This window comes from Schistocerca nitens, chromosome 8 (genome assembly GCF_023898315.1).
Source record: "Schistocerca nitens isolate TAMUIC-IGC-003100 chromosome 8, iqSchNite1.1, whole genome shotgun sequence".
NCBI classification, from domain to species: Eukaryota; Metazoa; Arthropoda; class Insecta; order Orthoptera; family Acrididae; genus Schistocerca; species Schistocerca nitens.
In genome coordinates, this window is record NC_064621.1 from 82,242,514 (window position 1) to 82,258,952 (window position 16,439).

The 16,439-nt window shown below is 45.7% G+C and overlaps 1 protein-coding gene across 1 annotated transcript in view; it reads left to right on the forward strand.

The window, feature by feature from the left end:
* Window positions 1-16,439, forward strand: part of LOC126199397 (semaphorin-2A-like) — a 1,365,238-nt gene that overhangs the window by 1,213,708 nt on the left and 135,091 nt on the right. The window contains exon 7 of the mRNA XM_049936316.1: window positions 11,545-11,775. Coding sequence (XP_049792273.1) covers window positions 11,545-11,775 — 231 coding nt within the window. The remainder of the gene's footprint in view (window positions 1-11,544; window positions 11,776-16,439) is intronic.

The following is a 16,439-nucleotide window of genomic DNA, read 5'->3' on the forward strand; positions in this document are numbered from 1 at the left end:
AACGAAGAACGTAAAATGACACAAGTTTTGTTTGTCCCTTGTATGTGGTAAGAAGGCTGCACTGTCCTATCACAGGTATCTGCTGTCCTAAATAACTATTGAGCTGAACATTTGCGGCACGCAACGGAGGTTTGCCCAGTTGTTTGTACGTTTCTTGATTGAGCAATGAAACTTTGCCTCCAAAGTCTAAGTCTACAAAAAGTTTATTGTCCTGCTGACGACAAGAGCGACTTTCACGTGCAATTTGAACTGATACAGGGACAGAAGCACGTGCGACTTTACGGGATTTCCGGCGACGTCGACGCACACTTTTTGTGGGACGAACACAGTCACTGTTAGATAAAGTCGCACTGGACGGGGTGTAATAAACAACATGAACGTCCATGGGCGAAGGTCCACGAGCCTGATGGTCCCTGGTTCGATTCCGGCGCGAAGCAAAGGGCCTGGAACGGTTTTGATTGTCTGATCTTACCTTTTTCTGGCAAACACTTTGAACATGTCCTTTCTTATGACAGTAAAAGCAAATAGCTTGGCGTGACGGGCAATTGTCACGCGAATGTCTAGTCGCACACCGCGGGCATGATTTTAGAACTGCATTGGCATGCTTACACGGCACACGTGTTTGCGAGCTAGGCGGCAGCTGCGCTGACGTGCGCGAGGGCCGTTGAGCGTCCCGTGCTGCGCGCCCGGCGGGCCGGACAATGCGACACTCTGCTGGCGAAGTTTCAAATGATTCCTGAGCAAAGTCAAGTGTGTCTTGCCTATCCAATATGTCTATCACTTGTTGAAGGGAGGGATTAACTAGTTTCAAAATCTGTTCCCGTATGCGAACATCAAAAACGTTCTGTGCTATTGCATCACGCACCATAGTATCTGAATACGGAAGTCCACATTCACATGCAAAATCACAATTCCTAGTAAGTCCTTGCAATGTTGCAACCCACTCCCTATTAGTCTGACCAGCCGTACGTTTGGTATGAAAGAACATATACCTTTTTGCGACTACATTAACTGTTTCTTTGAAATAGGCATCTAAAGCAGACAAAATTTCTTCGTAGGACAGAGTTGCTATGTCGCGTCGGGGAAACAGTTTCACTATCACACGGTAGGTGGACACACCGACACAAGAAAGCAAAAACGGCTGCCGCTCATTATCTTGAATTCTGTAGGCGGCTAGATGGAAGCCGAATTGTCGGGACCACTCAGTCCAAGACTCGTGGGCTGCGTCGAAGCTACGAAACGGAGGTGCAATGGCGGGTCGTGGCTGCGGTAGCGATGAAGCGGTGGCGGCCGCATCGTTTTGCAGCGCACGTTGACCCTGGACGAGCTGTCCAAGGGCATCCAATAACGCCTGCGTCTGCTGATTCTGCAAGCGATAAAATTCGGACAGTACATCTGGCGAAGCCATGACACAAGTAATGTAAGCAAAGCAAGAAGAACGAAGACCGTTTTTACGCTCGTCGCCAAAATTGTAGTGTCGGCAGACTTGCCAACACTACGCACACTAATTGAAAGAGGCGGCCAAGATGTACGCGCTAACTCACGAAGGATGGAGTGAGGTGTGAAACAACAGACTTAATGAATGCTATACAGAAAATACGTATCTTTGGAATATACTTAACTTTTAATACATCCTTGTATACATCGTTCTTGATGAGACATCTGGAGATTGTGGCGATACAAGTGACTCTTTATATACAAGCTATTTAAGGCTAATGGCGCCTTGCTAAGTCGTAGCCATTAACTTAGCTGAAGGCTATTCTAACTGTCTCTCGGCAAATGAGAGCAAAGGCGTATAGTCGCTAGCAACGTCGTCGTACAACTGGGGCGAGTTCTCGTACGTCTCTCGAGACCTGCCGTGTGGTGGCGCTCGGTCTGCGATCACACAGTGGCGACACGCGGGTCCGACATGTACTAATGGACCGTGGCCGATTTAAGCTACCACCTAGCAAGTGTGGTGTCTGGCAGTGACACCACATGATCAGTCTCACCCCAAAACAAGTATGAGATATACCACCTATGTTTTATTTTTTTTACAGCCCTCTGCTAGGAAGGAAAAGCATCCTGACAGAATTTTCTCATGCCTTTACCTGTGTTGTGTACATATTTCCTCGTAGTCACCGTGTACACAACTTTACCAACAGAGTGCGCCCCGCTAAGCACTACGGCGCAGGCGCAGCGCTCGTCCGTCTCCGCACTACGAGATGGCGCTGTCTTAGAGACGGACCAAATTCTGCTTCCGCCGATCCACGTATTAATATGTCTCGCAGCCAATGAGATTGCTGCTAACGTAGAACCTTTTCTCCTCGCGGATCACACTCCTGCAGTTATACCTGAACTCTCGAGGTATTATAACGAGTGTACAGACCTCCGATTAGTCAGTCTGCATTAGTCTGCATTTGTCTGCGCCTAATAAGATTATCATATTCCTGCACATAGCCATGAAGATAAATGAATAGACACTTTGTTCAGTATCAGAGATATGTGAAAATAAGATGAACGTACCTAGACCAAGGGAACTTCAGACTGTCAATTGTAAACAGCATCCACAATCAAGTTAAGGAATGTCTATGTTTTTTTTATTATTTTAATAAATGTATGTCAAAATTAATCAAGTTCTGTTTAAAGTTGGTCACCGTCAATCTGCTACTCTAAGCGTGCCAGTGGCATTTCTGTCGTGTGACCTAACGGCAGAAGATAAACACGCCACGATAAGACCACGAGACATATTGCTGACACTCGCATAGAGCAATAAGTCAAATAATCTGATGGTGTGTGTACCGAAGGTCTTACAGTATGCACACCACAACCTGTCAAGACCATGTACTAAATTTCGACTGATGCTAACATAGCATGATTCGTGTCTGGAAGTAAAATTCTTAATAAATGATAAATTTCACCTCGTTCCTCATGTAGCGCCACTACCAGGTTATGTGTGAGAGTGTGTGGTGGAAGACTGTAGTAGCCGTCGCTGGCCAGTGACTGTGATGTGTCGGCATTAAGTTTAAGACAGCGCGCGTGTGAAATTATTGAGAGATGTGCTAGCTTCACTCGGCGTAACTTGTCTATTCAGCAGTGGTACATGGTGCAGGCATGTCTCCATCCTTAAGCTTTTCATAATGTTGCCGAATATGTGACTAGGAGTGGTGCATTGACACAACAAATGTGCTGCTATTTGGTATAAAATGAAAAAGAAATGAAATGATCGTATGACATTGTTGGCCGGGGGAGTTGGGCCGTCGTATCGCAAGTCCTCTTTAGTTGACGCCACGTCGACGACCTGAGAGTCAACGATGATGAAGGACACACAACACCCAGTCCGCTGCCGGGAATCAAACCCGGCCCGTATGCATGGTAGGCGGTAACGCTAGCACTACATTATGAAGGCGGACGCTATTTGGTATAAATAGCAGTTGACTTTGTGTCATAGATTCACAGTCTAGTAGTACCACCGGAATGCAGGGGCACGAACAGACCAGAATATGGCGCATAGTGGCAACCAGCTCCCTACACAAAGTGCACGCCCTCCGGACTCAGCGTCACAGAGCAGCCACCTACTGACATTACGGTGGGCGTGCTTCTTGCCGCTCGACTACGATGCCTTCGTACTGTCGTTTATTGAAGAGGAGTACCACTGCAAGATTACAGTGCGTAGACTGCCCCTTGTCGATTTTATGGCAACATAGCTGCGGGCCTGGCGTCCATTGTAGACGTAGCAAAGCAGGGGGCTAGCACATGTTACTGGTGGCTGGGACGGCACTAGAAACTGGCTGATTGACTAGCGGTCCACTCCTATGCAGCCGCAGAACCACTGTATCAGTTGCAAATAAAGTGTTAATTTTGACAGCCGCTTCTTCCTGGGCCTCATCGGCCCTCCATCCAGCCTCACTCCGTGAGAACGTAGCCTCCTGTCCACACTACCGAGGTCAGCTACACATGATTAGAAATTTTACGGGCTGCTTTCAGAGTCTTTGCGGAGGGAGAGAACTGTAGCAATGCGGAATTGTAATGTTGGTCACGTGTGCGTGACGGACGATGCCGTCCTTCATCGTCAACAACTAAGCTATGATGATGAAGTCATAACACGTCCATCAGTGTCAAAAATGCAGCTATTACATGGGCCTGAGTGCATTATCCAATAGGCGACAACAGCACTTTTCCGTCGACTCTCGCTGTATACCGGATGGTTTGAAGAAATTAGTATTATACTTTGTTTACGACTATATTTCCACTTCGGTAACATTTCTGCCACATGGTACAATTATTACTGTAAGGTACACAGTTTTTAACACTTTCACTATTACTATCTTTTTCATAGTGAAATACAATAATTTATGTTTTTATCGGTTCACTTTATAGACAAAAGTAACAATATGAATAAAAAACTATTTCCCTTCATGCTACGGTCGCAGGTTCGAATCCTGCCTCGGGCATGGGTGTGTGTGATGTCCTTAGGTTAGTTAGGTTTAAGTAGTTCTAAGTTCTAGGGGACTTATGACCTAAGATGTTGAGTCCCATAGTGCTCAGAGCCATTTGAACCATTTATTTCCCTTCATTTAGTTTTCCAGCAAGGAGAGGGATGGGACAAAAAGGTTGTTCATAAATACTTCGGGTGTTTCAAAAGACCCTGCGTGGAAACTACGTGGCACACAGGAGGCAGACACATCTCTCCATAATTACTATTAAAAACTGTCTTGATCACGATTTATTTAACAAGGTGACCGGTTTCGACCACTACTGTGGTCATCTTCAGACCATTGAGTAGGAACCTCTTTCTGTTGGAGAATCACTACTGTGATTCTCCAACAGAAAGAGGTTCCTACTCAATGGTCTGAAGATGACCACAGTAGTGGTCGAAACCGGTCACCTTGTTAAATAAATCGTGATCAAGACTGTTTTTAATAGTAATTATTTATAAGACATTGATCACTGCTGTTCCCGTAATGCATTCAAAAGTAATACATCTCTCCATGTTTTTAACTCACGTTACACGTGCTCAACATAGCCGTTTATGATGCGGCAAACGTAAGTGCGTTCGTGCAATTCATTAAGAAGAACTGCCGAGAAAGGCGAAACGGCAGCCCACTTTGGAAATATGTTCGTTGGGTTGCCTATCTGGAGGCGAGAACTAATTCGATGCAACAACATGGAGCGAAGGGTTAACTATGAAACATGAAGATAGCAAAACCTAAAGAAACATTCTATAATAACAAGAATCTTGCTAGCACTAAGCAGAATTTACTTTCGCCAGTGGGGCACTGATACTTTCCATGACATGCAGCAAATTCTCAAAGGTTCTCTGATAACCTACTGTAGGGCACATAACTCCCATTAATTGTGAAAGGGTTTTTTTCATACGTGACATTCGCGCGATCTCAGACTCCAGTGGTTAATGTTCACTGGTACAGAACTGTTCAACTGTTTTTATAACGACTTTTACTATCTTAACTTGACTGATATTTTATCGTATTTTGCAAATGAAAAATATTCAACTTATCAGTTTTTTGCCACTCACGTCACATCAGTTAATTTAGTACAGCCATGTAAAAATCACGGCTTACCTGCTTGTGGTTCGTCAATGTAGCATATAGCATTCACGAGACTCACTATATACTAATCTGTCTGATGCTTTCGTCGCACAATCTTCAGGGAATGTGAAATTCATACATTGTTCGATAGTGAAGTCTTCGCCATTACTTCACTTCCATTTTATTACCAGTATCCAGTCCCGGTAGTAGTTTCTGTGATTCTCTTTACAATTAGCCTGTAATTGAATCTGCATATCCATGGCGTCAATGTACGAGCAAGTAAGAAAGTTTCATCTTAAATTTTACATATATGGCGTATTACTACCTCTAATATTTCATATCAGTTATAGGTTATCTTCACTGAAACAAAATATTAAGCTACACGATTACTAGTTTATTTATTTGCATGCGTGGGTGTACAGACATTAATGACGAAATAAATTCGAAATTAATTCGCCGAATACGAATATCTTAGCATAAGTTTTGTTAGGTGTAGATGTACTACCTAACAGGTACATTACATATCAATAATCCAATTAAAAAAGCGGCATAGGATGTCTAACTTTTTACTCTGTTTAGTGCTGTTACGTCAGGCAACAATCACATGTTCGTTCTCAGTTAGTCGCCACTTAGCGTGTTATTGCATAGATCTTACAATAAACATTAATGTCTTGCAATAGCCGGCCGGAGTGGACGAGCGGTTCTAGGCGCTACAGTCTGGAACCGAGAAACCGCTATTGTCGCAGGTTCGAATCCTGGCTCGGGCATGGATGTGTGTGATTTCCTTAGGTTAGTTAGGTTTAAGTAGTTCTAAGTTCTAGGGGACTAACGACCTCAGAAGTTAAGTCCCATATTGCTCAGAGCCATTTGAACCACTTTTTTGTCTTGCTATATGGGTTAACAGCTACTATGAATTTATTAAAATGATGTGATGTCCGCTTTTAGCTGTAATTGTTTCGATTTCGCTATGCAATTCGGCATTTCTGCTATTTTTAAGCGTAAGGTTTGGTATTAAATCGAGTCACAGAAATAGGTTGGTAATGACGTTCTTATGCTACTTTTCGTTATGGTACCATTTTGATTATTATTAATAAAATTAATAGATTTATTATTGACATACATGTGAATAATTTACTACTTTTATAAGTAATAGTTTAATGGGGTTGTTCGATTGAGTTGTCCGGAGTTTTAGTTATTTCATGTTTGACATAACCTGTACAGATTAATTATTTATTTTCCATCGGTTTCCGTCGTAGCAACCAACCTCACAAGAAGGAATAAAGCTGTACAAATAGATGTGTATACAATTAAACTGCCCATGGGATCAACTGAAAACTATCAGAGTCATAAAATGTTGACAAAACAGGCCATGATTTAGATACTAGCACTGTGGTTAAACACGGCGATCGTTAACGGTGTAACACTGTATACTGTATACTGGCAGGAGCAGCCAAGATGATCCTCTTCCTGAGATAGGAGCCGATGTAGATATTTTACTAACAAGGAAGCCCTTGAATGCGGGGTGGCAAGTTCAATTTTCATTAAGGCTCATTTGAAAGTGTTGTGTTAACAATTATGACAGGATAAAAATTAGTGCTAATAACTCACCATGTGCATCATGAAGGTGATAGAAAATGAGTGTACGGGAGATGCAGAGATCAACTTTCTGTGGGAGATATGTATTACTTTTCACAAAATGAACACTGTCGACATTCAAGAAATGTTCAGATCAAACCATTAATTTGCACCATGAACACCGAATGAGAAATGGCTCGCCACAGTGACCAAGAAAGTTCGCACCATCAAGACCGAAGACGAACGCCTTGGAAACTACAAACAGTGCAGGACGTTCAGCTAGGTAGACACTCCTAAGGAATGCAAATGGAATTACACTGAAGAGCCAAAGAACCTGGTACACCTGCCTAATATAGTGCAGGGCCTCCGACCGCGCAGAAGTGCCGCAACAACTGTTCAACCGTTTGTGAAGACTTATGGGACTTAACTGCTAAGGTCATCAGTCCCTAAGCTTACACACTACTTAACCTAAATTATCCTAACGACAAACACACACACCCATGCCCGAGGGAGGACTCGAACCTCCGCCGGGACCAGCCGCTCAGTCCATAACTGCAGCGCCCTTAGACCGCTTGGCTAATCCCGTGCGGCTGCCGCAACACGACGTGGCGTGTACTCGACTAAGTGCTGGAGGGAACTGAATCCTGCAAGGCCGTCCATAAATCCGTAAGAGTATGAGGGGGTGGAGATGTCTTCTGAACAGTACGTTGCATGTGATCACAGTGTTATAACCAGGAATAACACAATAACCTCTTCTGTCTGGTTTATTAAATCACAAATCACTTTTTAACAATTATGTTAGCCAAGGATCTACCCAGGCTCACACTCAGAAGTAATGCATACTTAAAGTTTGGTTATACCAATCTCCAAATGTGCATAGTGGGGTGCACGTCCCGTAATTATTCCCCAAGTCCAGTGAAGTTCAGTCTCTCCAAGTGAAGTCGCAAGAATTTCCGCCGAGCAGCCAGGTAACCTCGAGTGGTGCGGCGAGTCATCCACAAGCAGCTGGAACACGGCGTACTGCACTTCCCGATGAGAACTGTCGTTTGTGGCGGCGGTCGGGTTTATATAAGGCTTGCTAGTTAATGGAGCCGTCGGCTGGGGTCGCTGTTTTCCAGGGAAAACCAATCGCAATGTTTCCTGGCGTAGCCAATTGCTGTGTGCTGAGAAACGCGCGCGCGCGAAGGCGGCCAGCGATGGTAGCCGCGAGCCGCCCGGAGAAGTGCGGCCAGCGATGTATTTCTCGGCCACGTAAGGGAGCGGGCGTGTGAAGACGGCCAGCGATGGAAGCAGCGGGCCGCCCAGAGAAGTGCGGCCAGCGATGTATTTGGCGGCCACGTACTGGAGCGCGTTGTTCGGTGTTTGTTAGAAGTGGTGTATACCACACACAGATATGCTCAATAATGTTCATGTCTGGGGACTTTGGCGGCCAGCGGAAGTGTTTAAACTCAGAAGACTGTTCATGGATCCACTCTGTAGCAATTCCGGACGTGTGGGGTGTTGCATTGTCCTGATGGAATCGCCCGAATCCGAATGCACAGTGGGCATGAACAGATGATGAAGGTGATCAGACAGGATGCTTACCTACGTGTCACCTGATTTAAGTCAGCTTAATCGTGGTGTAACAGTCGGCGCACGAGCGATGGGAAACAGCATTTCCGAGATAGCGATGGAGATTTTCCAGTACGACCATTTCACGAGTGTACCGAGTATATCAGGAATTTGGTAAAACATCAAATCTCCGAGATATCTGCCCCAGGAAAAAGATCCTGCAAGAACTGGAGCAGCGACGACTGAAGAGAGTCGTTCAACGTGACAGAAGTACAACCTATAACACTCCAAACTGCTGTTATTACTGCACCATAACCTCAATGCTAGAAACAGGTTGTGACATTTAACTCTTTTGTAAAAGCAATTATAGTGCAAATCAACAGAGCAGTGTTACCCTCTGAGAGGAATTTTGTTAAATTGACCGTGTTGTACCCAACGGAAGTGGCTTATCGGAAATGAAAATTAGAATTACGTAAATATTTAAACAGTACCAAACGTAATTTTGCCTATTTGCACTGTTCAACGGATAAAGAAAACGGCCGCCAGCCTAACTAGGCAAGAGAAAGATTAACATTCTCGATTAGGAAAATAGGTATAAGTAACTATAACGGACAAACACAACCTAAACTTGGCCACACACGAATGCAATGAATTCTGACACACCTATGTTTTAAGATAGAAGCTAACGACTGGAGCAGCACAAAAAAAACTATTTGCACAGTTATAACACGTACAGAAAAAAACACTATCACTTTCAGGGCTTACATAAAGTGAATGGTCTTTATAATATTACTATTAACATGCACTTCTAATGCACAAGATACACAAACACTTAGCAAACATGAATATATAAAGTTTCACAACTGCAGCTTTCTCACTTTTACTACTGCGAAATATAATACTGACCAAATTGCAAGAAACTGACTCACCTTTTAGGATTTATTACAGACAATAATGTGATCATTTACTAAGCAAAACGTTATAAGCCTCAGTCTTGAGAAATTTTAATTTGAAGTTGGCAACAAAACATTAATAAGCATTTTTACTAAGAATGTTATTTTCAGCAAGCATCATTAACTCTAACTCACTTTCTTGCCACATTAACTTTAACTTTACTACGTTCAAGAGGCATTAATTAGAAAACTGGAATTTTAACGTACTTTCAGTAAGGACACTCGGTAATCACTTTACTTCAAACGGAGAGGACCCTGAGAGGTGTTATGATGAGGAGAAAAATCAAGGTAGGTACATAAAGTCAGATACACATTACCTTATATTTCAGCATAATAACACATCCCTTAAGCTGATCCTTCACTGTACATCCTTATAATATTACGTTGCAATGATTGCGCAATGTGATGGCAACTGCATGTTGGTAGGTGGAATTGCAGGCAGAATTGCTGGACTCTGTCGTTTCTTGGTGGCGAAGATAGGTGCAAATTCCAGAATAGCCCAGCTATTTATCCATCCATCCGAGGCATTGGAAAATAACAGGAAAGCCTCTCTCGAAACCAGCACTATGCAACTTTTACACGGCAGTGCACGGACTCTTAGCTCGTCCCCGACTGACTGCTCGTCCCCGACTGACTGCTCGTCCCCGACTGACTATCAGTTCCACCTTTTCCACCTATGCCAACCACATTTTGCGCGCGTTGCGCTGTACCGTTCCCGAGGGGAACCCCTACACCTTTTACATACAGAATAACTAAGAGCCCTAAGTGAGGATCAGCAGTTTACATAACAGCAAACAAATACATTAAATAAGACAGAACCTTTGCACATATTAACATGTCTACAAAAATTATTCACACAAAATTACAATCATATACAGTAAGTTTTGTTCCCTCCAAATGGGACAAAGAATATAAATTGTAGATACACTACTTTGCATTGAACCAAAACATGACGTCAAAGTTTGTACAAAGAAATGAGTATACAATTTTGTGTTATCTATTCAATCAAACACATTTACAGGTTCTTAACGATGTAATGAGAAAAAAAATGAAGCAAAAAAATTAAATAAATAAATCCATACAACATAAGAGCTGTGGTGTTACAAACCTTTCCGCACATTGCTGCAGATTTCGATACTGGGCCATCAACAAGAGCCGGCGTGCGAACCATTCAACGAAACATCATCGATAGCGGCTTTCGGAGCCGAAGGCTCACTCGTGTACCCTTGATGACTGCACCACACAAAGCTTTACGCATCACCTGGGCACGTCAGCAGCGACAATAGACTGTTGATGACTGGAAACAAGTTGCCTGGTCGGACGAGTCACGTTTCAAATTGTATCGAGCGCATGGACGTGTACGGGTATGAAGACAACCTCGTGAATCCATGGACTGCTGATGAGCCAGCACTGAAATCTGCAGGGAAGAGTTGTACTTCTTTGAACGATTCTCTTCAGTCGTCGTTGGTCCCGTTCTTGCAATATCTTTTTCCGGCCGCAGCGGTGAAGGAAATTTGACGTTTTACCGGTTTCCTGATATTCGAGGAACACTCATGAAATCGTCGTACATGAAAATCCGCACTCCATCGCTACCTCGGAGATGCTGTGTCCCATCGCTCGTGCGGCGACTATAACAGCACTTTCAAACTCAGTGTAAGCTTGATAACCTGCCATTGCAGCAGCAGTAACCGATGTAACAGCTGTGGCAGACACTTGTCTTATATAGGCGCTGCCGGCCGCAGCGCCGTATTCTGTCTGTTTGCATATCTCTGTATTTGAATACGCGTGCCTATACCAGCTTCTTTGGCGCTTCAGTGTATTTGCTATCTTTACTTTCAGACCTTCCAGTTGCTGCTCCACAGCTCCACACGCGTGATCTGGTGCGTAAGCTTACTCGTAAGCAAACGGTGACTGTGTGTGGTGGCTTCTGTTGGCAGAGCCGGACTTCGTGGGGTCGTTCGAGAGCGGCGAGCACGTGGTGTTCTTCCTGCGCGAGCCGGCCGTCGAGTACATCAACTGCGGCAAGCGCGTGTACTCGCGCGTGGCGCGCGTCTGCAAGGCCGACACGGGTGGCAAGAACGTGCTCGCGCACAACTGGGCCACCTTCCTCAAGGCGCGCCTCAACTGCTCGCTGCCCGGCGAGTTCCCCTTCTACTTCGACGAGATACGTAAGTCTCACAGCACATCACTCTCGCTACAACCCAGAACTGCTCGCAACCCTTTGAGTTTTGGTACTGTTTTCTCGAGACGAGAAGTCCAAAGCACCTTATTCTCACTATGAGAATGTGCTACCGGAAAATGTTGCCGTATTGCTCACGGCCCTGTACACCTGTGTGCCTCGCAAAGAGAGCTGCTTCTACTTGTCCCTACTCTAGTCCCGAAACGCGTCAGAGTCACTACAGTCTCATTCCCTCAAGTTCACGTTCAGCCTCCTAAACTCATCACTCTCGCTACGAGAATGAGCTGGTATACAACTGAGCCCCCATCCTCAAGGCACAAGGCCCAGCGTAACTGTTTGGTGCCAGCAGAGATCACATTTCACGTCTACTAGGTACGAAAATCCCAAGACATGCCATTCCAATACACGGAACTCCTAGCGCGTGGTATTTATAATCGGTTTCAACTGCTAGCTTCCTGGTAAGTTACACTTACAGAGCGCTACTTAACGCTATGTTTACTTCTTACCTATCCTCCTTTTTTCATTTTTTTTGGTATTTACTCTAACGACATACACTCCTGGAAATTGAAATAAGAACACCGTGAATTCATTGTCCCAGGAAGGGGAAACTTTATTGACACATTCCTGGGGTCAGATACATCACATGATCACACTGACAGAACCACAGGCTCATAGACACAGGCAACAGAGCATGCACAATGTCGGCACTAGTACAGTGTATATCCACCTTTCGCAGCAATGCAGGCTGATATTCTCCCATGGAGACGATCGTAGAGATGCTGGATGTAGTCCTGTGGAACGGCTTGCCATGCCATTTCCACCTGGCGCCTCAGTTGGACCAGCGTTCGTGCTGGACGTGCAGACCGCGTGAGACGACGCTTCATCCAGTCCCAAACATGCTCAATGGGGGACAGATCCGGAGATCTTGCTGGCCAGGGTAGTTGACTTACACCTTCTAGAGCACGTTGGGTGGCACGGGATACATGCGGACGTGCATTGTCCTGTTGGAACAGCAAGTTCCCTTGCCGGTCTAGGAATGGTAGAACGATGGGTTCGATGACGGTTTGGATGTACCGTGCACTATTCAGTGTCCCCTCGACGATCACCAGTGGTGTACGGCCAGTGTAGGAGATCGCTCCCCACACCATGATGCCGGGTGTTGGCCCTGTGTGCCTCGGTCGTATGCAGTCCTGATTGTGGCGCTCACCTGCACGGCGCCAAACACGCATACGACCATCATTGGCACCAAGGCAGAAGCGACTCTCATCGCTGAAGACGACACGTCTCCATTCGTCCCTCCATTCACGCTTGTCGCGACACCACTGGAGGCGGGCTGCACGATGTTGGGGCGTGAGCGGAAGACGGCCTAACGGTGTGCGGGACCGTAGCCCAGCTTCATGCAGACGGTTGCGAATAGTCCTCGCCGATACCCCAGGAGCAACAGTGTCCCAAATTTGCTGGGAAGTGGCGGTGCGGTCCCCTACGGCACTGCGTAGCATCCTACAGTCTTGGCGTGCATCCGTGCGTCGCTGCGGTCCGGTCCCAGGTCGACGGGCACGTGCACCTTCCGCCGACCACTGGCGACAACATCGATGTACTGTGGAGACCTCACGCCCCACGTGTTGAGCAATTCGGCGGTACGTCCACCCGGCCTCCCGCATGCCCACTATACGCCCTCTCTCAAAGTCCGTCAACTGCACATACGGTTCACGTCCACGCTGTCGCGGCATGCTACCAGTGTTAAAGACTGCGATGGAGCTCCGTATGCCATGGCAAACTGGCTGACACTGACGGTGGCGGTGCACAAATGCTGCGCAGCTAGCGCCATTCGACGGCCAACACCGCGGTTCCTGGTGTGTCCGCTGTGCCGTGCGTGTGATCATTGCTTGTACAGCCCTCCCGCAGTGTCCGGAGCAAGTATGGTGGGTCTGACACACCGGTGTCAATGTGTTCTGTTTTCCATTTCCAGGAGTATATGATCAATGGATAATTAGTCCACATGATTAGGAAATTAATTGATTTATTTCAATTTCAAGGACAGATGCCCTAGACTGTCATCGCAGTCTGTAGCTGCCATAAGGGAGTGATATCATGGAGGGCTTCTGTCGGTGAATATCGTGGACTAAAGTAAACTAAATGCGTATGGCATGGTTGGCTGGGACTCCCTCAACACGGTTCAGCCGCTTGTACGAGAGTGAGTCAAATGCAAACCTTAAATATTTTTTAAATATTATTTATTGTGCAAAAGTGGTACAAATCTGTATAACTTTTCAACATAATCTCCCCCACGCTCAATGCAAGTCCTCCAGCGCTTACAAAGTGCACAAATTCCTTTAGAAAAAATTATTTTGGTAGTCTGCGCAGCCACTCATGCACCGCGTGGCGTACCTCTTCATCACATCGGAACTTTCTTCGCATTGCGTCTTTGAGTGGTCCAAACATACGGAAATCACTTGGTGATGAGGAATGGCGCCATTCCTTGCTCACTCTCTTCGTTTTTGGTTGGTGGAAGTGAACCCAGGTTTCGTCCCCAGTAACGATTCTTGCAAGGAAGCCATCACCTTCTCGTTCACAGCGCCGAAGATTTCCTCACAAGCATCAACACGTCGTTCTCTCATTTCAAGTGTCAGCTGTCTTGGCACCCATCTTGCACACACTTTGTGAAACTGGAGCACATCGTGCACAATGTGGTGTGCTGACTCATCTGTAAACATGCTGCAATGTCATTCAGTGTCACTCAGCCGTTTTCCTTCACTATGGCTTCAACTGCTGCAATGTTCTGTGGAGTCACAACTTGTTGTGTCTTACCTGGACGAGGAGCATTTTCGACTGAAGTCACACTATTTGCGAACTTCCTACTCCATTCGTAGACCTGCTGCTGTGACAAACATGCATCACCGTATTGAACCTTCATTCGTAAATTAATTTCAATAGGTTTCAGACGTTCACAGAACGCTGTTCTTCCCTGGTGCAAGTCGCAAGTGGGGCGGCCATCTTTATACTGATACTGCGACGGTATGTGTGCATCTGCACTATGCTGCCACCTACAGGCCATTCTGCACGCTGTTTGTGGCACGCTTACCAACTTACAGGATAACGGCGCGAAATTTCGAGTTGATATTACAAATTTAAGGTTTTCATTTGACTCACCCCCGTTGCAACTTCTTTCATTTGGGCACCGCTTCCGCGACATCCACGTCCTACACAGGGAATGGGTACCTGCTGTTTAACGTGGAAACTGAGCCACGTGCAGTTCTTGGATTATATCTACATAGTCGACAGAGCAAAGACAGAAAGGAGAATTCCAGTGTCTGACCGAAATTCGATCCTATTACCTTACGGTCTCCAGGTTCGCTCTTGACAACTAGAGCACCTAGCCCGATATTAATTTTAAATTTATTTTGTTGTAATCACACTTTGTCTTTATATTGTATTTTGAGTCTGTGACATGGGAAGAAAGACTGGTGTTTCGCCATACCAGTATGGAAAAGTGTCTGAGAGTCATAGTCATAGAAAAGGTGAAGCACGAGTGATTCAGATTGGGATATCAATGCGGATTGTAGATTCGATCAAAATCTGTGTCGTATCTCCGACTCTCAGGCTAGCTTCCTAGCTTCTCTCCGTAGGCCAACTGTTCACGAAGAATATATTTTCACTGATGTGATGTGTACTTCGTTCATTGTCCAGTCAAATTATTGTGACCACCTGTCAAAAGTCTGAATAACCACCTTTTTCTATGCAAGACGTGCAGGAAGAGAGTCAGTGACGATCTGGAAGGTACCGTCAGGGATGTGGGGCCATGCCGACTCTCGTGCCGTCTATAGGTGCGCTAGGTTTCTCGGCTGACGTCGTATGACGAAAACCTCGCACCTACACTGCCAGCTGTGTGATATGTTGCAAAGTTCTTCCACGTGTAAGGATGGATATGGTCCCCAAGGACAGATGAATAACTTTGTTGATACATTGTGCCTTCCGCAATGACGAGATCATCCACGGAATGCCATGAAAACATTCCCCAGCCCATAACGGTGTTTGCTTTCGGACGTTTCATGCCCTATACATCAACGGTCATCTGTCCGATGGAACATAGAACTTGACTCATTTGAAAAGGCCACACGGAATCACTCAGTAGAGGTCCAGTTGAGATATTGGCGTGCAAATTCCACCCTTCATCGTCCATGAACAACAGTCAGCTTGGGTGCATGAACTAGGCGCCTGCTTCACAGGCCGTACAACGTAATGTGCACTGAACAGTCGTTGAGGAGACACTGTTGTCCAACCCCTGGTTCGTCTGGGTGGCCAGTTGCTCACCAGTTGTTCATCTACTCACTCGAACATATTTCCGCTGCCGTCGTTCATCCATGTCATTTGTGTCCCGTTGTGCTTCACACTTGTCTCGATTCTGGTATTGGATTGTGTCATATTGCAGTGCACGGTATACTTTAACCACAGCAGCACGCGAACGGTTTGTAAACTTAGCCGTTTCGGAAATGCTCCCACCCGTGGCCCGAAAGCCAATGATCATGCCCCTCTGGATGTCAGATTACTCGCCCCGTTTCCGAATTACGACAACGAATGCCCCCTTCACTGACGTGTTTCTTCACACCCTCCACTGCTATTGCTGCCGCCTGCTGTTTATTTATTTATTTACAC